The following is a 21,721-nucleotide window of genomic DNA, read 5'->3' on the forward strand; positions in this document are numbered from 1 at the left end:
ATCTACCAGCACCTAATTCGAAGACACACTTTTTGTTTGTGACTAACTCCACATCGTTGTGCTTTTTGACATAATGAGAATCTGCTCGACAACAGCATTTAGAAACAATGGGAAATTACCATCAAACGACGTGCAAAACATCAAAGTAATGGAAACGTGAGAAGAATAACACACTGTTACACTCTAATGAACTTAGAAAAGAAGCGGTAAAAAAAAACGCCAAAGTAAAAGAGCTGCAGGGAACCTCAGTCATGTGACAGAAAAGAGGAGGTCCACGCTGCTATTGTGCAGTTTAAAGCAGCTTTATGCCTAAATACAAGAAAAGAAAGAGGATTTTTATGTGAGGAAAAAGGAATAATGACACTTTTCAGTGATCCACAACTGCTAGATAACATTGTTTATCAAACAGGATGTAAGTGGAGGGCCGGAGTACTGATATTCATAAAGTAGAAGCTGACCTGTGGAACACAAAAAGCATTTTTTCATTCTTTCACCTCCCAGATATCCTCGTCTTGTCTGGGATTAAGTGCGTGCCTGCTGGCCCACCTCTCTAATCCCAAGGTGACTATTAACAGATGATTTACTGCGTGTGCTGGAGGCTGAACTCAAAATGTCTGCTGCGATGAGCGTGGAGTTTGTGGTGTGAGTCCTAAGTGCATTAATAGTGGGAGTCCAGCTTGTGTTGCTGCTCTGGCATTGTTGGAGTCAAACAGCAAATGACTGACAACAGACCTGTGACGTCCTCATCAGGATATGAGAAGTAATTACTCTAATGGCTTTTCTAGAGTTGCAAAATCTAGGCCAGAGAATGTCATAGAATCATCTTTAAGATTTCGAATATGATCAAATCATTATCAAATTTAGCAACTATGATTTGCCTCCTGTTTCTTTCATCCCAACAGGAGTCACACAGATTGCATATGGCTCACTTTAACATGTGTTTCGAAGTGGACTGCATACACTGTGTCATGAGGTTTGCATTTCAGGTTTCCTTTCTTCCTATGCAAAGCAGCATGAATGTACCACGGGCTGTTCACCTGGGCCACCTGCTCTTTGGTTTCTCATTACTGGTGTCTATAAGCAATGGGAGTGCATGTTTTTGTCATTAGGAATCCTGTTAATCTTGAGAAACCGCGGTCGTGGGTGGCGAACGACCGGTCGTTCTGATCAAGAGAAATGGGAGATCATTAACTTTGTCCATCTTCGTTATGTAACTGGTTGGAGAACCCGGCGGGTTGGTTGAGAGCTTGACGTTGCACCGTGACGACGTGTGGAGCGCAGATTCACACCGCTCCTCTCCATCTCCATCAGGGATGGAGGAAGACTCGGCAGGCTGATCATTTCCTCAGTGTGCCTGGAGACTCTGCGATGCGACAGGAGGGGGGGCGCTCTCCCTCCGCCTTCGTGCACCATCACTGAGACCAGGATGCGGTTTTCTGGCGGTGTCGCTCGCTGACTGAGCCCGTCCCAACACCAGGAGGAGGAATCGTATCGCTGGAGGTAACACTCGGCAGTGATGGCAGGCGCTAAACTGACGCCCTCGCCCTCCGAAATCGACCCAGACGTCAAGACAGATGTGCAGAAAACCCCAGAGCCCACCTGGGTCAATCCCTCCAGCCCTCTCCGGACCATGGGCTCCTTTGGGAGCGATGCCGGCCAAAGGTAGCTGCCGCAGATCCGCACCACGGGCGCACGTTTCAGAATGCAGCGCGCTTAGTCCTCATGCAGCATCCGCGAGAGAACGCGATGCTGCGTGCGCGTGGTACCTCGGCTGGTAATTATCCATGCCTAAAAGTTGCGCTGTGATCAATATCCCATTACCGCTTAAGCGGTCCGTCTGTGAATTGGGGAACCTGCCGTGAGCGTCACCCACCGGCTCTTGTAGACCTATCTCCCCCTTTTGCTTTGTAACATTTTGAGCAACCCGTCCGACTATCTTTGAATCGGCTGCTTTTCCAAAATGCATTACTTTTGCAAACGCTTTCTGTGTGCAGTCGTTTTTTCTCTCACTCACATTCAATGGCTGCAGCCTATAGCGATTACATAAGTCCGTGGATGCTGCATTCCCATTACAGTTTTCTGAATCCGGATGTTTTTATTGGATAGAAGATATTTTAGTGCACCCATCCCATCAAAAGGTGGAGTTATTTTTGCGTATACAAATGCAGCCAAATTGATTGATGGAATAAGAATGCAAACCAGAGGAGATCATGATGACATGCCTTAATATCTAAAAAAAAAAAAAAAAAAAAAAAAAATGCGTTATTTTTCTTCATATGCACGAGTCCATGAAATCTGCTTTCACTCTCCTTCAATTTGGTTTACAAATTAGATGTGGTTTGCATGGACCAGGCTCGCCGTGTAACAACTGAGGGACACGTGTTTTGTTTTTCCTTTCAGAGAGTCAAAGAAATAAGAGGGAGACTCATAAACACTCTGTCGGTTATATGAAGGGGATGTTAGCTGAAAACAGAAGGATTCTGCATGTTTGGCAATGTATCAAATACCTGCCCTGCACAGCCAGTAGGGTGGGGCAGTGGGTTTGTTCTTTCCATATTCACTGCACATATTTTCCATGTAAAAATAATATATATTTTTATATAAGTAAAGTACTCAGACACTTGTTGAACTAGATATGTGAATGTTTGAAAAACACAGTTAAATGATAGGGCAGCATGTCATGCATTATAGCTCTAAAATGCGCACCCTGCCTTGACGAGAAGCTTTCATTTTCATCCATAGTAGAGGTTCATTGAGAAATCACCATCGTTCATAACAAAATCCACCTTGCACACTCAGCAAAAAAAAAAAGGCTTCTCAGTCAGATGAAACAATAGTTCTCCTGGAAGCTGAATCAATCTGCCTCTGCTAAGTTTTTCCCCTTCTGCAAATGTATCTTGATTAGGTGCTTTATTGTTGAGGCCCGGCCAGATGTCACAGTTTGTTCAGAGAACTGGCAGAGCAACGTATGCAGGTAAATTGGCTTTCTGTCGTCGCCAGGAAAACTTAGATGATCAGCTGAAGCTTGAGCTGACACGTATTTGGGCTTATTTTCATTTTGTTTTATGATGGTCTCCTTAGATAAACAATGAGTGAGCTCAGTGCACAAATAAAACTGAGTGGAATTGATATTACCATTGCCATTACAGCTGACTTAGAAGTTTGTGTCGGTGCTAATTATGAAGGCAATTTTTGGCTTTAGATGGTAAAACAAACTGGTTTCTTTCTGCAAACATAAATTCAATTCAATTCAATTCAATTCAAAAATACTTTATTTATCCCAGAGGGAAATTAAATGTTGAAGTAGCTCAATGAAATCAAGGAGTTATTATAGATGCTGATGGCTGTGGGCAGGAATGATTTCCTGTAGCGGTCAGTTTTGCATCCAAACTGAAGAAGCCTTTGACTGAAGAGACTCTGTTTTCCGATAACAGTCTCATGGAGAGGATGTTCAGGGTTGTCCATAATTCTCTTGATTTTATGCAAAATCCTTCTTTGCATTATTGTCTCCAGAGGTTCCACAGCCGTCCCCAGAACAGAACCAGCCTTCTTTATGAGGTTGTTGAGTCTTTTTAGGTCCCTGTTTCTGATGCTGCTGCCCCAACAGATGACGCAAGAGGAAATTACGCTCTCAAAATCAGACTTGTAGAAGATCTGTTGGGTATTAAGATTTGATGTAAATGCTGATCACAGTATAGGAGCAGATAAACACGGTTATAATGACGGCTGCAGTAAGGTCACAGTGATGATGAGGGCACAGCTGTAGAGGCTGACATTTGTAAAGGGGGCCGTGTACGACATCAGCGAGGCTGTACATGCTGTTAGTGATGATTGCTGAGTTGTTAGTGATCAAAATTTGTCAGCTCACAACTGTTTTCTAAGCACTGAGGGAAGAAGAGACTTGCTTCCTGTCAGTTAATGAAACTAAACAGTACTGGTTTTAGTTACTATTCATATCTCACAAACAAAATCTTCAAATGGCTCGGTGCTGTAAAAGCTAGTGTATCAGTTGGCCTGTTGCCCAGGGTAACCAGATTTGATCTCTATTTTGGTCAGTGTTATTACTGTTGGCAGGAAGGGCTGGTATCATAAATAAAGCAGTGAATGATTAAATGTTTCCCCTCATGGTCATCTTCCAGTCAAATAATTATCATTTGACAGAAATGTAAAAATGTTTTGTTTTTGTTATGCTCACGAAAAAGCTCCAGTCTGTTCCCCGCAGATCGACTGGTCGTTCTCTGGAATCTGAGGGCTTTCCAGGTTGTGAAATGTGATCAGCGTGGGATTTGTGTCCAGCTGGCTCGAGATCTAGAGGAAGTGCTGTGAGTAAGAGAATCAATGATGTGGCCCATGGTGGATGACATACTGTAAAGATTTAATTCATCTCTGCAGAATTTCCAGCATCCCCATGATGTCTGTATATTTAGGGTCTTTGGGACAGTATTGACATCTCGACACTGTAGGCAGTAAATGGACCAAATGAGCTTTGGAAGCGCTTCAAGAACAGAGTGACTGATCATTTTTTTTTTGTTTAAACACAGTATATGGTCAAAAACTGATAAAACACATCGATATTTTGGCATCGTACGGCTTTGTCAGTGCATCGCCCGGTTTGTGTTCGGCTTGTTGTGATGTGATTTTACAGGCCACTGGGCCGTTGGTATATAGTCTCATAAAGTCTCTAAGATCAGTATTTAATAGGATTAATTGACTATTTGTTGGCCAACGTAGTCGCAACTTCAGACTGACTTCCACACAGTTAGTTTATCTGTCAGGCTTCAGTGCTTTTTGACGGCTTGTCTTGCTGTTTTTTTCTCTCTGCCCGGTACACTGAGCACCACCCGTTCAACATAAAAACCACAAAGTCAATCTCAGTTTTGTGCACCGCTACATGCTGACAAGTTTGTCACAGTAAGTCTATTTGTCACAGGTGCAATATTTATTTTTTTCATGTATTTTAGCTTTATTCTTTAAAATAAAGGTTACAAGTATTAGAAAAAGGAGACGTAGAGCTGCAACTCATCAAAGAACAGAATTGATGTAACTTACTCCTGCTTTAGTAAGTTGAGCTTCTAGACAGATTTCATAAAGGCCTTCAGCTAAGTTAATTTGAATTCTTCTGTACACTAAAGCTGACTTTCATCATATTTGGTGTCATGTTTCCTCTTCCCCTCCAAGTCTTTTCCTTATTGGACTGCATGAATTTTGATGCACTTATCCTCTTCCTGCTCTGTGGTGCAGTATATAGTGTGCTTTTTAATAGATGTGTTTTAAGGGTGGGAAAATTGAATTTTTCTGTCAGCTCTTAATCCATTATGGCGAAACACAAGCTGCCTCAGGTAACATGGCTTCGCTAATCTGCACAGCTAAATGAGACTTCCTGTTCGTCTGAGCTACAATCAGAAGTGAGGGAGTCGGAACTAACAGGAATGTGCTGTTTTAGTAAATACTGCAATTAAAAGTGATGTAATAAAAGAGAAAATAAGAGAAAACACTAATATTTACTATGTCCTGTGCTTTTCTTCTCTTTATACTATTCTTCAGCAGTCTGAGGAAGGACTGCTCTTCCTCTTTGTGACATTTGGCACAATTTGTTGTGCAGCAGTTTTCTATCTAATTACCTGTTCCCATTCGCACCGAATTCACTCCATGCCCGATTACACTGTGATTAGAAATGACAGAAACACCAAGCTACCCTCCTTCTGCGTATCTTAGATGCGTATTCATTGTCCTCTGCTTTCATGGAACAATTAGCTTAATTTGATTTGGGAACCCAAGATTTAATGAGGGGATTTAATGAGAGTCCACGGGGTAAATTACATGTCATCCATCATTATTGTTCACCATGAGAGTGAAGTCCTTCAGAAGTTTACTTGGGAATTTTTAAAATAAATTGCCCCCTGGTTTCGAGGCACAACCCGAAATGAAGCTAATATTTAAAAAGAATAAACTTCAAAGCAACCCCATGAGTAGCCGGCCCACATTTAGAGCATCAAGAAGGGATGGAAGTTACATCATCAGCAGCATGTTTTTTTTTTGGCAACGGAGCATCAATCCAGCAAACCAAAGAACTATCCATGTATTTAAACAGTACATGGATAGAAGCTGTTGAATACAAGGGAAAAACAAATGGTTTGAATGCTTAAATGCAGGCAGGAAGATGCAAAATGAGCTCAAAATGACTGAATGCCACTGAATGTCTTTGGGGCCCAGCACATATACTGTGAGTGCCCATAATCTCGGAGCATCACTTGTTCATCTTAGTACCCCATACTGATTTTGTTGTACACTATAACCAGGTATCATATTATGGCTTAATACGCTAAACTTCCAGTGGTAGAAACTCGTGTTTTTGAAAGGCGAAATTGGAGCTCTGCGGCATAACGGGAGCATTATGGGAAGTAAAGTGTTTGCAAAGCATACTGATGAAAGAACGAACACTATAAATCCATTTTGCCTTCGTATGTGTGTGAGATCCTCCCACTTTTTACCAATCAGCCCTCAGTGAGGCAGCTCTCAGTGAATATAATTGAGAGCATACTTTGAAAGCGCTGGTCATTTTGCACTTGTTGTCTCTCAGAAGCTCAGCTCATACTACTAACTTCCATAACTTCCGAACTGATGCGAGAACCACATTAGAGTAAGTACTGCATGATTCTGCTGCAAAATGTAACCATTTCTGAATTTCATTGGTTTATTATGAAAGAAACTGAGGATGGAAATGAATCTGTGTTTTGGCTGCATCTGCTGTGGGTGCTAAAGGGAGTGTCTGATTTACGTAGCCTCAACAGTGTCTAAGCTCTTTGCACCCAGATAGCATCTTTATTGCTCACTAAAGTGCTGTCTGATAACCGCCAAATGGACTCTGGAATCATAACAGAAGATCTCATGTGCTGTTGTTATGTACAGCACCCCTGATATCAACAGAATAATCAGCTCCTAATAGTTTTAGCTGTGAATAAACTTCGAAGGGAAGGTTGACTGCCAGTGTTGTAAGAAATCTGGGAAGTTGTGTGAAAACAACTAAATAAAATCATAATTAAATCACTTTAAGTTTATGCTTATTTGAAAATGTTACAAAAAGACGATGTCAAATGTTGAAATTTGAAGCTGTGCTGCAGCGGCGCGCGGCGACGAAGTCATTCTACTAGACGCGTCTGTAGAAAGCTTCCTATAAGCCCCCCGATAGCCCCGGATAACAACAACATGGCAGCTATGAGCTAACAGTGAAATAGTACGCATGCATTCATTCACTCGTCTTAAAGTATTGGTGAAATAAAGACAGATAAGGCCTTATTTAGAGGCTGTATTGTCTATGCCCTGTTCTGTCCCGTTGTATGGATATACACGGATCTCTAATGATCTAAATATCTTTCGAAGGAAGCCGACTTTCACCAAACTGTTATCGTTGAGTAGATGAACGTATTTTACACCAGAAATAAGGTCCAGGTTTAAAAGAAAAAAAAAAAAAAGAACTTCCCCTTTAAATGCAGCACCGTGGGAAACACTCGATGCAAATGTGTTTTGGTGCTGCTGTAGATTTAAGTAAATGTTTTAAAAAAGCATTTGATATGTTGTTTTTGTACTATTATAATTAATCAGGGTTTAAAGGATTTGCTAATTACTGCATTTCCATTTCAACTCCTTTTTCCAGTTATATAGTAGCTAACATAATACATTTTCTAAAAAAGAAAGACGGTAAATTTGACCTCTTTTGTCTCTTCCCCATGATTCCTGAACATAATGTGAAATTTTCTGTGCCGTTTCATCATAAATATGTTGATTCTGACTCTTGCGAATGAGCTAATAGTTGTGCGGCAGCTTTGTGAGCATTGTGGTTCTTGTTTTTCGAATTACCCCTGAAACCCTTATTTCTGCTCTTTGAGACCTCGCAGCTGAGAATTTCCCTGGAACGTATTGATTGATGATGCACCGCTGTCGAAATGGCGAAAGGTTCTTGATTATTGAAAATGGTACAGGACCTTCCTTGTAGCCTCACAGCTCCCTGGGTTTAATGGACACTGCATTTAGAAAGGCGTCAATGGAACATTTCATGATATGTGAAAAACACTTTGAACACTTTTCTGCTGTCAAGTCAGAACTGCTACGTAATGATTTATTTTACCTTACAAATTCACTCAGCTTTCATGACTCCTGCCCAACAATCAGACTTTGTTCATATACGGACCTCCAAGGAAAAGCAACCAAAATTATATTTATGGCCATGAAATCCTTTTTAAATTTATCTGCAGCATTTAGGCATCTTACTGGACTTTTCAGTGTATCCATCTATTTTCAGATTCTAAGATGTATCCAAAAATGACAACCTTAATAACATACTGTCACAGATATTGTCCGAAAGATTTTGTGATTTTCCACGTTGGGCTTTATTACTTGTAACTGTTTTGAATGTGCAACATTAATGTGTGTGTATAAGAAAGATTTCAAACTTGTCAGAAAAAAAAAAAAAGCAGTACTGTACTCTTCGCTTCCAACCACTCTGCCGTTCAGCGTAATGGGTTTCTGAAGAAAGTGAGAGCCATTTATAGTGCGCGAGTCTGTTTTCTCTGCATCTAATTAAATTGTGCATTTAAAGTTTGTCAATTTGCCCTTCAGTTTTGTCCATTTGTCAGTCATTGAAATAACTGTGGGTATGTCTGTCTCTCTGTCCGTCCGTCCCCTCAGTGTTACACACCCTTTCATACTCGGTCGTCTCTATATGGAAACGTTTGACCCCGTGGGTGTGTCCACTGATCCCCTGTGGTTTGCATCAAGTGTTTTTCTATACTTCCGTAGTTAGCTGAAGCATTGTTTTTATCAGCTTCATGTAAAGTGTTTGTCTTGCACGTGCCTTGTGAGTGAACAGCTTCGAAATACAAATTGTATTTCCTGTCAAGCTCGGATAAAAGCCAGTTTCCACTGACAATTTAAAAAAACAAAAAAAACTATTTTACTTGTATGTGTTGTTTGAACTCAATGAAACCTTGATGGAGACCGTTTAACAGCAGACACTGGATAAACAGAGGACAAAGCTGGTATAATAGCAACATTTGAACTTGTTCTAATTGTAATGATATTCCAAAAGCAATACCAATTACCTAGTATTGATCGGTTTCAAACTTGGTCCTTCTTGTTGCACTAACTGCTTTTAAGTTTCTTTGTGAAGGTTATAAGATGGTTGTGTTCTTCGCCAAATACAAGTAAATGCAAAAAAATAAACTGCAGTGGAACCCCGAGTGGCATTCTTTACTTGCTATTCACCATTTCCTCCCCTTTCCTGCTTTCTCGACCCCACCCTCTCTTAACCTGTACCTATCTGTGTCCATGTGTGCTGCATCCAGGTATCAGGAGGAGTACAGTATGGACTCAACCAATGCCCAGTAAGTCTCTGGCAGCATCATGCTTGCATGGCATGGATTGTGTCTGCAGTGGTAACTGGACTGCACCAAAGCACATATGTTGCACAGTTCGCATTGGATTTCGCAAACACCATGTGTGGATTATGCCACATTCAACCATTTTAACATTTCTATTCAATCACCCGTAAAGTTGGCACATTGTGTGTTGATAAAGGGGACAGAACAGATTTTTGGTTACCTTTTCACCAGTTGTTTTGGCAAAGAAATGCAGCCCAGGGCATATTGTTTGTCATATTTGATCATGCAAAAGTAAATGGTGAAAAGGTAGCTTGATTGTTATCAACTTCCCTTTAGGTGTATTGACTGAATGTGCACGTCAGTCATCTGCTCTTGAGTGCTGTCAGTATGAGAAATCAATAGTGTGAGCAGAGATGAGAAAACTTTCGGAAAAATTCAAATCTGCAGCTAATATTTGTCAAATAAGGACTACAAACACCAGCTGTCTGTGCTTACTGTAATGTATGCATGCTGCAAAGTCGGTGACTATGAAACATTAACGCCGCAGTTTCATTTGGTTGGATTGCAGGTTTTGAATTCACAATCTGTTGTGACACTTTAGCTGTTTGGATGCAAACAGTAAATGTAGGTTGGAAACTGATTCATTAATGGATTCACATGTTAGAAAATCTTATTTAAGGCTTTTTATTGCTTATGACTGAAATGTTTTGCTCTGTTACATGGCAAATGTATATTTGGTGGTTCAATTTCGTAATTCACATCTCTGGTCTCGTGCGTCTTAAATAGCTGCAAAGGTTGTAAAACATCTGAACAAATGGAGTCTTCTCCAGGGTTGGTGCCACATTGTTGTCTGAATGGTGCAACGCAGCAGTGGGACTCAACCTTACACCTCAAATCTCCAGTCAGAAGCATATGGTGTTGGGATTTATTGACCTTTGATGGGATTTTTTTTATAACTTCCATCAGTTTGATTAATTCCATTTTTATTTCAGTCGGATCTCACATGCCATAAAACTTTCTGCTTAAAGGAAAGTTTGAAAGAAGGCGGTGATGCACTGAATCGACGATCCACTGCAGTTCTACTTCTTTGGAAAAAAAAAACTGCCAAGTCATCCAGGCCAGGCTGCTGTGTGTGTGTGTGTGTGTGTGTGTGTGTGGTTTTAAATGTGCTTATTTTGTTGCAGTCTGTATGTTTTGCAACTTACTTCTATCACACTTTAATTTATCAGCATATGTGTCCTGTTGTCTTTAGATCCCTGCAGGAGTTCAATTACTGAGATTGAAGTGATGCAGAGATATTCATTCATTCATTCATTCACATTCTTGCTTCAATGAACACGGTTTTTATTCTGATTTAAACTCATCTCATGCTTGTTTGTCTACATTTTACACATCAGTCTGTAATCTTTGTCCTAGTATTTGATTTGCTGTTGATGAAATCCCGAAAGTGGCAGTAAATTGATGTGCTGGAAACAGACACGGCCTGATATCAGCCTAGTCCAAGACCCGTTTTACTACCAAAAATACCAACACATAACTTTTTTGATTGCACCTCTGACTTGTTTACAGATCAGTCCTCCCACGTGTGCACCGTTTTACTCTGCAGCCGGCACTGCAATAGATACACAAAGAAAAAGCCAAGATCAGGAAATGCCGCTCTGTTGAAAATGATCATTTCATGGGACTCGATGACTCATCCTTTGTACATAATCTGTGCCATTTTGAGGCAATCCCATAGATAACCAAAAATGTCAGCATATTGGGGATGTTTAAGAGAAAGTCAAAGTGATCACCGGAAAAACAGGATTCATCATCTGTCCTTTAATTGGTTGGTCCACCACTTGGGTCCAGACAAAGTTTATCATCTTTAGAGTCATGCTGCCAGAATTGCTTAAAGTGTAGCTATCTTTGACTCTTTGAGGTGAGAAACTGTCTGCTAAGCTCTGTCGTGTCCCAAATAAATCACAAGAACCCCTTATGTAAGAGGTGGTAGCATCTATTATCATCACACTCTCCTTTCAGGTTATACTTTTAGAGAAAAGTTTGCAGCTGTCATTAGCTGCTGGCAGAACTGCATGTCAGTCGCCCTCCTGCAGAGATTTCATCCCTGTCTGTTGATAGCAGCGTTTGTAGGAGCTGTGCTGCTGTCAGAAGCTGGTTGAGCTATATTTATGCTGACGTGTGAGTGTTTCCTTAAATAAGGTAATCCTCTTTTTTTCAATAAAAGGCCTTTCATTTCACAGAGAATCTTTAAATTCAAGGTAAACTCAACATGCTGTTCGAGGAAGATTTAAAAAAAAAAAAAAAGATTAAAAGCGTTCAGCTGCAGGTAACTGTGTTCTTGGTGCAGTTGCTATTTTTGTGTGTTCATAACATCTGATGTGCGCTCGAAGGATTTCCTGTGGTGGCAGAAAAAAAGTAGAAGCACTACTTTCAGCTCATCAAAGTGCTTGATGAGCATTTTTGCATCTTCATCAACAGCAGAAATATTGTTTGCTTAGCTGGTGTTTGAACTGCTTCAGCTTTGAAAAAAAATGGATGAGTTCCATGCTAAGGAATCCCCGGATAACTGCAGTTGGTGAGTAATACGTTTTATAGCCAAATATAATGCCTTTTGTTTTTTGCGACTCTACCTATGTGGCAGCACCTCTGCCCTCCCTTTTCAGGGCTTTATGTGACACTGCATGACCGAATTTTAACGTACCTGCTAACTTACTTGGCAAATTGACATTATTAAGCGAGGACCTTTTTTGAAAGGGGCACCTTGTACATTTATAGCACATTTATAGATGGCTAATTTAAAACGAGGGTAATCAATTAAACTAACTCATGGTCTATCCTTATCTTACGATATAAAGACACAGACCGAGTCATACATATTTTTGGAGTCTTTGTTTAGTCCTATGTTATATCTAATGTTTGTTTGTTCTACTTTTGAGATAAAACTTTGGAATTTAGTTCTAAAACATCATAAAAAAAACTTGAAATATCACCCTGCAGTAGGCCTATTTTACTTTCTGTGTAGATGAAAGAAAAAAAACATAAAAGGTTCATTTTCAAAGTGTAAAATCCAGAACAAAGCAGACTCTGCCTTCATCGTCAAAGATATACATAACTTGGTTTTAGTCACTTTTATTTCCTTGAGGTGACGTTTTATCATTTAATCTTCATCTAACTGTTGTTTGGTCATCATACAGTTTTACATTCAAAATTGACTTCCTGCAGTTATCATTCCAGTAAAAGTGAAAGTATCATCGGTTTTCTAATTTTCTTTTTTTCCTGACTTCATGGACTCCAGGCCGAGCAGGTTTAACTTCATCTGCTAAGTATGCAGCCTGCAGTGGCCTTTTTACGCAACTGCCAGTCTGACAGCTTGTGATCTCGAGTCTCTCGGGCACCGAGCTCTCTGCACCTTTTCCCCTTAACTTTAACCTGAAGGGGTCAAATGAAACCGCTCCTTAAACAGCTTTTCATTATAATTTATAAAAGCCTTTTCAAATGTTTTCCCTTGTAATGCTGGAGTTACCAACATTCTTCTTTTTGTTTTTAGATGAACATATTTGGGTCTTATGGTTGTTTTGTTTATTCTAAATGTATCATATTCAGAGGAAGCCTTTGTCAACCAGACATGGAATGGTCGACATTGTCAAAAATAAAGTGGGTATCACTCTTTAAACTGCACACCGTCAGAGCTTCTTGACAGACCTTGAAAGACATGACATTTGGTCTGTGCTGAACTGTGACGAATTCTGCTGCGGTGCGCTTAAACTCGCACACTCGGAAGGCTTTAGAAGGCTTTTCTTTGTTTTTGAACATTGAATATTGTGCAGTCAGCGTTATAAAGACACAACAACTTTCACTGTACACAGTGTATGGATGCTGAAGTTTACCTGACCCGACGTGATCCTGCTGTCATCTTTAATTTGACCTCATCGATCCTCAGCCCGCCTTGCTCCCATAAAAGTGATTGAGTCCCTTTCAGCTCATTATAACAAGGCTTACATTCCTCTCTTGAGGATTCCTGATTCGGTATACAAAGTACCACAGCCCATTTCTGGCCTCAGGCCCATTCAATTATTTCTTTGCATTATAATAAAGATATTGGACATGTACCCTCATGCCCAGCATGAGATGTGTTAGCTGCCACTCAGAGGAACAGGAGCAAGGAACAAAAAAAAGAAACATTCAAGGCTGTTATTTTTAGAATATTTGAAGCTTTTTATGTCAGGCGCCTGGTGCATGGGAAATGTTCTATTTTCAGCTGTTTTTCTTTGTCAGAGCAACGCAGCAGTCAAAAATGTAAAATTGTATTCAGGCTGAGATGTGAAAGACTGCTCAAAGCAGTGTTGGTGTGCATGTGCTGATTCTGTGCCCTGAGGCCTGGCTCTCATCAAAAGCCCTCATCTAAGCCAGCTGATTGTTCAGAGCTAACAGAGCTAATGTGGTCATTTGTTGCTATATAAATGCTTTGGCAATGTAGTTATTTTTGCCATTTGTTGCTGCTAAATGTGCAATATATGATGTTTGATATTAGTTTGATCATAGTTGCAGAAGCCTCAGAGAACCCTCTGTGGCAAACTGGCACCATTAACAAGAGACTCTCAGAGATCCGTCGATCATTATAACCCAGCTAACTGATGCTGCTGCTCATCTGCGCTAGCAACAAATATTCCACATGACAGAGAGCGTCTGGCGGCTGTCTGACCTTTTTTTGTTTTGTTCCAGCACTATAATGAAGGCAGGTCTTTTCTGTCTGTTTAGCCTGAGGTCAAAAGACTGTTTTCAGGCGAGGATGACGATGATGAAATTTATTATCGCGGTCATGAAGAACAGTAGATAGTATATCATTTATTTATTTTTTAATTGATATTCATTTCTCACATTTACTCCTTTAAACGTTAATTATCGTTAAGTTCTTAGCTCATGCCTTGCGGGGCATCTTTAAAGTTCACTAAAGTTAAAGTGAGGGTTTCTTCCTGAGGGTAATAAGTACCAACATGTACTATGTGCTATATGGCTTCTTAGGCTTGCGCCATCATCATGTTTATATTTCACAGTCTTAACAGATGTCGCCTATGCCCATAGACGGTTTGCAATGGTTTGCAGAGATGCCAAAGACAAGAGTGTGAGTACTTGAATGGTACTGCTGTGTATCTGCGGCTGCTGGCAGTCACCCAGTGTTGAACAAGGGCTATTTGTAGCCAACGAAACACCAACACTGTGCCTGTTGATCTGAAGTTCATGGGAAATCCACCAGTGATATAGGTTTCAGGTTATATTCACAGTATGAGATACATCCCAACTGCATTGGAAGGCAGGACTCAGCAGTTATTACAACTGATCTTAAGGTGAATATGAGTAAGTGTATCAGATTGTCTAGCAATCCTTTCCTATAACTGTGGAGAGATTCCACTCATAAACATTCATATGAACTTTTATTCATCAAAGGAAAAGTCCAATGTCTTCACAAAGGCATGTAAGTTGTTTGATTTCAGATCAAACTTGGAGGAAAAAGTGTCAGAAATGAGCATCTCACATAATAACGGGGACACACCGGGCTTATCTTTTTTTCAACAAGCCAGTGCAACGACGTAATGTGCCAGTGAGTTTACTGTAGAGTTAAATTCCAGGTTTTGCTGTGCTCGTGTTTCTTGTATTAAGGGTAATTGAATGCAAATAGAGGCAAGCTGCATAACCATGAAGCCTCTGTAGCTATCATTCGTCTGTATCACAGCCTGTGCCTGTTTGTTTCTTTGTTTTTTTAGGCAAGGCAAGGCAATTTTATTTATAGAGCACAATTCATACACAGGGCAATTCAAAGGTTTTTAGACGACAGAACAGTCAGTGCTATTAGTATTAATGCTGTAAAGTAGTGTGTTTGCATTGTAAGGTGTCATGGTAGTTCATTTATGAAAGAAAAGTGTGTGTACGTGTTTCCATTTAATTTAAATGTTTGGAGAACATAACACAGACGCATGACATTTGCCTCCCTGGAAGCTGTCTCTATGGAAATAAAGCCATAAGAGGGAGAGAGGGGAATGGTTGGAAAATGGCTCATTTCTCATGTTTTTTCTCCCACCTACGCTCTCTATCTACAGCCCCCTTGCACAGTGTTCCTCTTAGGAGTTGACTGCTGTAATTGCCCTCCGTGCTCTTTCCTCTCCTCCTCTGTCCTCTTGCACCCTGTATTCATCTTGTCAAACAAGGTGGAAGTTCTCTGAGGGTCCCTTCTGTGACCGTGGGATCATTATTACTTCCCCCTCATGCTCATTAGTGACAACGAGCTCTCCGCATTACAAGAACGAACAATAGGCCTGCCTCATTACCTGCTTTCATCTAACCTACCCACAGGTCTGCAGCTACATCACCTGCCCTGCTGAAGCAATTGTTTGTTTGCTCAAAGCTCCCGGGCAAATTAAAGTCTGCTATGTTTGCTCAAATATTTCATGGCTTTTAGTGTTTCATAAAAAGCATAACCAGAGAGGAAAGCTCGGTGTAATCTTGTTGTCATAGAGGAATGATTTTTCATTATCAATGGCAACTTTTGTGACTATAAGCTATTGTGCTGTTACTTATTTATGTGTAGAAAATAGCCCAGACCCCCAAAGGATACAGATGCTGTGGAATATTATGAGCAAATTGAAATAACCGAACCCCCTGCATGACTAGAGGAGCTATTTGGATTAATGTTTCAGTACGGCAGTTAACAACCTTGACCTTAGCTTAAACTCAATGTGCACCATGTCTTTACATTATACAAAAGCATCACATGAAGTGCATCATTATGACTCTGTCAGTGTATGGCAAATTAGGTCTGTGAATGCTGTAATTGGCCTTACAAGTATTAATGTATCGAGGTAAGATTCCAAGTCCGTTCATATGAAGTCATACGGATGGAGTCTGTACATTGTGACCATTACAAATCGATGCACATGTTTGCTGCGTTTCTTTACCAGAATCTTTAGTCAAACCTAATAAGGCTGGTTACATCATCAACACTGCTGATATTCGTTTTTCTTTTTTTTTTTTTCTTACCATGCTAGGATGTTGAATCACAAGGAATAATTGCACCTTCGCAGAAGTCTGATTTCACTTGAATTTTAATGACAAATATGCTGCTGAGCTCACACCTGTGCAGTACCACTCTAAACCCTTCTCCGTCTCTTGGTTGCATTGTATGAACGGAAGTATGTTTATTGGCATGGGGAGAGTCAGTTCATGTTTGACTGTATTCGTGTGCATTGATGTTTAATTCTGTTCCTACAGGGTACAGGTAGAGTTCTATGTGAATGAAAACACCTTCAAGGAGAGGCTGAAGCTTTTCTTCATCAAAAACCAAAGGTCAAGTAAGTACAGCTGACAGAGAGCCTCAGCCATTCTGCTCTCCTCCTTTGATAAAACTGGTAAGAGGCGTACTGCCAGCAACAGCTACATTAAAACTAACCGTATGAAATAGGAAATTGTACTCTGTAATGATGCATATCCACTTTCTGTGTCATTGAGGGTTTTGGTTATTACATTAGCTGACTCATTTTGAATTGCTCTGTTTTTGTGTGTGCTTGCTGTGGCCCAGCAAGGACAAAGTATGTCCCATTTGTTGGAATGATGCAAGGCTGCAGCGTTTTTCTCATTAGGAGATAAGACTGGCAGTGCCACAACACACATTAAAGATTAACTGGAAAACTCAGCAGGCTGATGCATCATTTCTGGAACTCGGTCATTTGCATCTCGTAAAAATGCTCACTGTGTGCGAGGCCCTCAGCAGGAACCGGCCACAGAAAAACCCTCGACTCTCACATGGCTCTGCTGACTCCAGCTCCACTTATCATCGTCACTAAGCCACCAGAGTCCGTGACATCATCAGTCCGATGAGAATGTCACTCTTTGCCGCAGGTCTTTGTGCCTCTACTTGTTTTTTTTGGGGTTTTTTTTAATGATTTTTACACTGATGCAGGCTTGAGCTAAAGACGCCATGTTAGAAATGAGTTTGAATGAAAAAGGTGTGATGCAGCTGACACCACCCCTCGGCTAACAAGTATGTCAGCACCCAATTTTCTGTTTTCATGCACATTCGGTGCTGAGGGTTAGGTTTATATTTATTGTTGTATACAGTACTGTGCTTAAGTCTTGAGCCACCGATCTTTTGTTATTATTTTGCTTTTAATGATCCAGACTCTCTTATAATCAAGTGGTCTTCAGTAGTAGTTCTCTGGATTTTCTAAGGGACTTTTTTAAAGTTACTACTTAACACTGTTAACACAATCATTCAAACAATAGAAAAGCCCCCAAACTCATGAGAGAGATCCAGTGTTGTGTCTCCACATAGCAGACAACTCTGCAAAGAACCCATATTAAATGGTATCTTTAGGGACTTTATTTGCAGCCTGTTGCAAAGCCACATAATTTATTCCCATTTATTTAGTCGTATCTATGAGAAAAAGTCAGACATAACACAGTTTGACAAGGTTTCCCAAAGAGCTATTAGCCAAACACTCCCAGCATGGTGGACAGTGTGTCCTGAAACGTTTGAGATAAATTGGAAAAGGGCAAAAAAAACAAGTTGCAGGCCTTAAAAAAATCTACCTGCAGCAGATGAACAGTATCCGAAAGGGATGTTCTTAAGAAACAGAAAAAAAGACCTGACACAGGAACTGAGAGATGCACCTGGACCTTCAAGTTGAAGGTCTACCGTTCACTGAAGCCTCATCAGAAATGGTCTCCATGGAAGGGTTTGTTCATGGTTAGCAGTAGACTCGCGTTTAAAACTACAAAGCATTTTTAAGTTGTGCAAAAAATCTGTGATGGAGTAAACACTTTGACTGTAGAAAGTGAATCATAATCATAGTTTCTTCTTTCTCCTTAGGCCTGAGAATACGTTTGTTCAACTTTGCACTGAAGATCCTCACCTGTGTCCTCTACATTGTGAGAGTCAGCCTGGAAAACCCCAACGATGTCAACCCATGGTGAGAGCAGCAGCCGCTGCCACCTCCCCTTTTTTATTCTTCACATTTGTTATGTTTCAGATGTGTTGCTTGTATATGCCACATTGTGGATATTTTCTGCTCTCATTCCTCTACAGATGGATCTTAGTTTTACCTGTAAAGAATGCTGAAATTATCTGGTTTTTGGTTATTATAATCTTCAGCTTATGTTGGATATGGATGTTGTTTGAATGTTCCCTCTATGTCTGAATGTATTTATTATTATTGTTATAATGATGATAATGTTTTCCCCAGCCTAAGGTTAGTCTGCTTCACTACATTTAGAGCTCCTTTTACTCCATTTTGTGGGTTCACAGCAACAGCTTTCAATTGCGAATGACACTCTAGGAGTGGACTCCAAATGTTTTGCCGGGGGAATTTATTAACAAATAGCCCACATCTGTTTTTTAACCAACTTTTGAGTGAGCTTCCAACTATCTTTGGTCTCTTGAAAATGTTGTAATTCCTAAACCTAAACCTAATTCCTCCATTTTGGATGTGAATAACATAAGTTAAAAGTTGGTAGCCTGCCCTTTAAGTTCATATTCATTCAATGAACTAATTTGAATATGTTTTGGTAAATGGTAACAAATGATAAAATAACTTATGTTGGCATCCAAAATACATGTGTGGACCAAACTTAGTCCTAAGAGACAAACATGAACTCATCAAAACCAGGATCTCTTTCTCAGTTTTCCTACATATATATAGAAGTTTTCTTAAGAAAATGTCTTGAATTTTTTCTGCTTTCCTTTGTCTATCTCTTCTGTTCCAAACCAACCAGATGACCACGTGACATTAAGAGCAAGAAGAGTTCTCGCCTCTTGTTGCATTATACCAGCCAATCCCAACAGGCTGGTTTCTGCACACTGTCCATGACACTTAAATGTTTTTTAATCCTTTTTGTCTTTCCCTCGCTGCTCTGTGTTTCTGCAGTGTAATATGTCGGAACAACAGCTCGCTTAATACAACAGAGTCAACGGAGATCAACTGGTATGTTTCAATCAAAATGTCATTAAGTAATCCTCCGTGTGTTCAGCGTCTGTTACATTTATGAATTCGGTTTTTGACAGGGTGCTGATTTTCTGGGTGAACAGACGGGAGTCTGTATGGGCAATACAGGTGAGAGTTTTAATCCTGCTGTGAAAGTGCACAGAAATCAAATTCCAGCACATGAGCCGACTCTCGACTCGTAATTCACCTTTAAAATCCTACCGCTCCTTTGTTAGACAAAAACACAAAGAGTTGGTGTTCCTCAGTGGACGCTGAGAAGCCAGAAGAGATGGATCTGTAATTGTAAGGCTCATTCATCTGCTTCTCCCCTCCGCTGCAGGTGACAGTGGCCTTAATCAGTTTCTTGGAGACTATGCTCATCACATATCTCAGCTATAAGGTAAGAGACTCCTTCACAGTGCACAGTTCGTCTCATTAATTCATGCGGGTATGGTGCAACTTTCTGATTTCAGTTCAGCTCAGGCTGTTTGTTCTCTCCTGTGGACTCAAAGCTTTCATTGTTCAGTCAAAGTGCACACGGTCTCAGAAACAGGCGATATAAAAAGGTTCGCAGAGCTGGAAGTGCAGTACTTTATGCGCTCAAAGATACCCTTCTTTCTGTAGTTAATGTGGAGGTTTCTCATAAAGATAACAGTATTGTGAACGGTATGCTTGGATATTACAATACTCAATACAGCTCAAGTATGAGAAACTAAATTTTACTTTACTAAATACTTTGAACAACAAACAAATATGCAGCCTAAGGATTGACCACAGTATGAACGAAAAAGTATCAACAATATTTATAATCTGTGGATTTATTATTACTTACATTGTACACGGGTGTTTGCTCGTCTGTTATATTTTTCAGGCATTTAGAAGACACTCAGTCTCAGTTTCCCTTTGAATACAGCACAGTTGAGTTAACTTGGGATCTTTGTTTAAACACCTTTCTGACGTCTCCCACAGCTTTCCTCCGCTGTGAGATTAGCAAACATGTTGCAGAATTTATAAGTTTATAAAGTTTATAAGTTTATACCTCAGCAAGTTGTTTTTTCTTTCCAACTGCAATATTCTGTAAGGACTGGATGCAAAATATTGTCTTCTACTTCAATTCAAGACGATCAACTAAAGCTTGAAAAAAAAGTAGCTTCGTCTCAAATGTTCTATTAGCTCCATTTTTGACAGAATCCTCCACAATCTGGAGAAAAAGACCTGGCCTTTATTCCCTGTATGTGATCAGTATGCAGCCCACATCATGCCATTGTTATGGTGTATGATTATCATATACTGCCTTTTAAAGGTACATCCGTACATCTTGCCAGTGGCTACAGTGTGTTGCTAGTCCTAGAATCAAGAGTATTTTTACCTCTTTGTAAATGACTGAGCTTTTTCTCATTCAGAGCTATGTTGAATATGTAACTCGACATGCAATTATTCTGGTAAGACGGATTGCATAACGTGTTTTTGTAAACAGCAGAGAGTGCAGCATTCAGTCGATTTTACAAAGAATTTCAGAATGATGAAGAGATTTAATTATAAACCTATTATTTATCTTCTATAAACATCCTACATGGTAGCTTAGCATTATCCGCGGGGGCTGCAAAAAGAGCAATGAGAACTGGTCACATACCAATGCTAATACTGTTTATACCACAGTGTGAAATGCGTAGTTTTTCATTTCTCTGACCTATTTAGACTGTGGCATGGACGTAAGACTCATAACACAGAATACTGCAGTTGTTTACAACATTGTTTTCATGCAACAGATCAGTTCCCCTAGTGCCGCTCAAAGTATTAGCTACTTTTCTCTCTAAAACAATATTTTTTCTCGCTGATTCATTCAATTATTCGCCATCAATTTCTGCTCCAGGGGAACATCTGGGAGCAGATCTTCCAGATATCCTTCATATTGGAGATGATGAATTCAGTGCCATTCATAATCACAGTGAGTAATTCTTCTGATCTTTCCTTTCTACAAAATAGTGTGTTAACAGTAACACAGGTGCATTCAGACTGGAGGCTGTCCAGCAATCTGATGTATACATGCCAATGTCACAAGTATCTCTCCCCAAACTAAAATTCATACAGTCATACATAATGATTTTCATTTAAATACCCACAGTGTGTGTTGAAAATATGAATTTGCAGGTGTTGTAAGTCAAAATGACTGAACCAACAGACGTCTAACCTTCTTTCTTGTCTTTTTTAAGATCTTCTGGTCTCCATTAAGAAACATATTTGTCCCTGTGTTTCTTAACTGCTGGCTTGCCAAAGGTGCACTGGAGAACATGATTGTAAGTATATTCTGGATGCTGTGTCGTTGTATTATCCAAGGAGCAAAGACAACACTTCCTTCACTTCTCCAGG

At 40.1% G+C, this 21,721-nt stretch overlaps 1 protein-coding gene across 17 annotated transcripts in view; it reads left to right on the forward strand.

Annotated features, from left to right (window-relative positions):
• The window catches only part of kcnt1b (potassium sodium-activated channel subfamily T member 1b), a 63,357-nt gene that overhangs the window by 16,748 nt on the left and 24,888 nt on the right, over positions 1–21,721 (forward strand). For 11 of the 17 annotated variants that reach the window (XR_012769915.1, XR_012769916.1, XM_075467419.1 and 8 more), the window contains exons 4-11: positions 9,342–9,380; positions 16,644–16,723; positions 18,241–18,340; positions 19,295–19,351; positions 19,432–19,480; positions 19,692–19,751; positions 21,225–21,299; positions 21,565–21,648. Coding sequence is in view for 15 of the 17 variants with exons in the window: in XM_075467419.1 (XP_075323534.1) it covers positions 9,342–9,380; positions 16,644–16,723; positions 18,241–18,340; positions 19,295–19,351; positions 19,432–19,480; positions 19,692–19,751; positions 21,225–21,299; positions 21,565–21,648 (544 nt within the window). In the remaining 2 variants the exon portion in view is untranslated. Of the gene's footprint in view, positions 1–1,232; positions 1,663–9,341; positions 9,381–16,643; positions 16,724–18,240; positions 18,341–19,294; positions 19,352–19,431; positions 19,481–19,691; positions 19,752–21,224; positions 21,300–21,564; positions 21,649–21,721 lie in introns of those variants that run through there. The other 6 variants (XM_075467426.1, XM_075467427.1, XM_075467435.1 and 3 more) reach the window with 3 other exon arrangements.

Source organism: Odontesthes bonariensis, chromosome 6 (genome assembly GCF_027942865.1).
Source record: "Odontesthes bonariensis isolate fOdoBon6 chromosome 6, fOdoBon6.hap1, whole genome shotgun sequence".
NCBI classification, from domain to species: Eukaryota; Metazoa; Chordata; class Actinopteri; order Atheriniformes; family Atherinopsidae; genus Odontesthes; species Odontesthes bonariensis.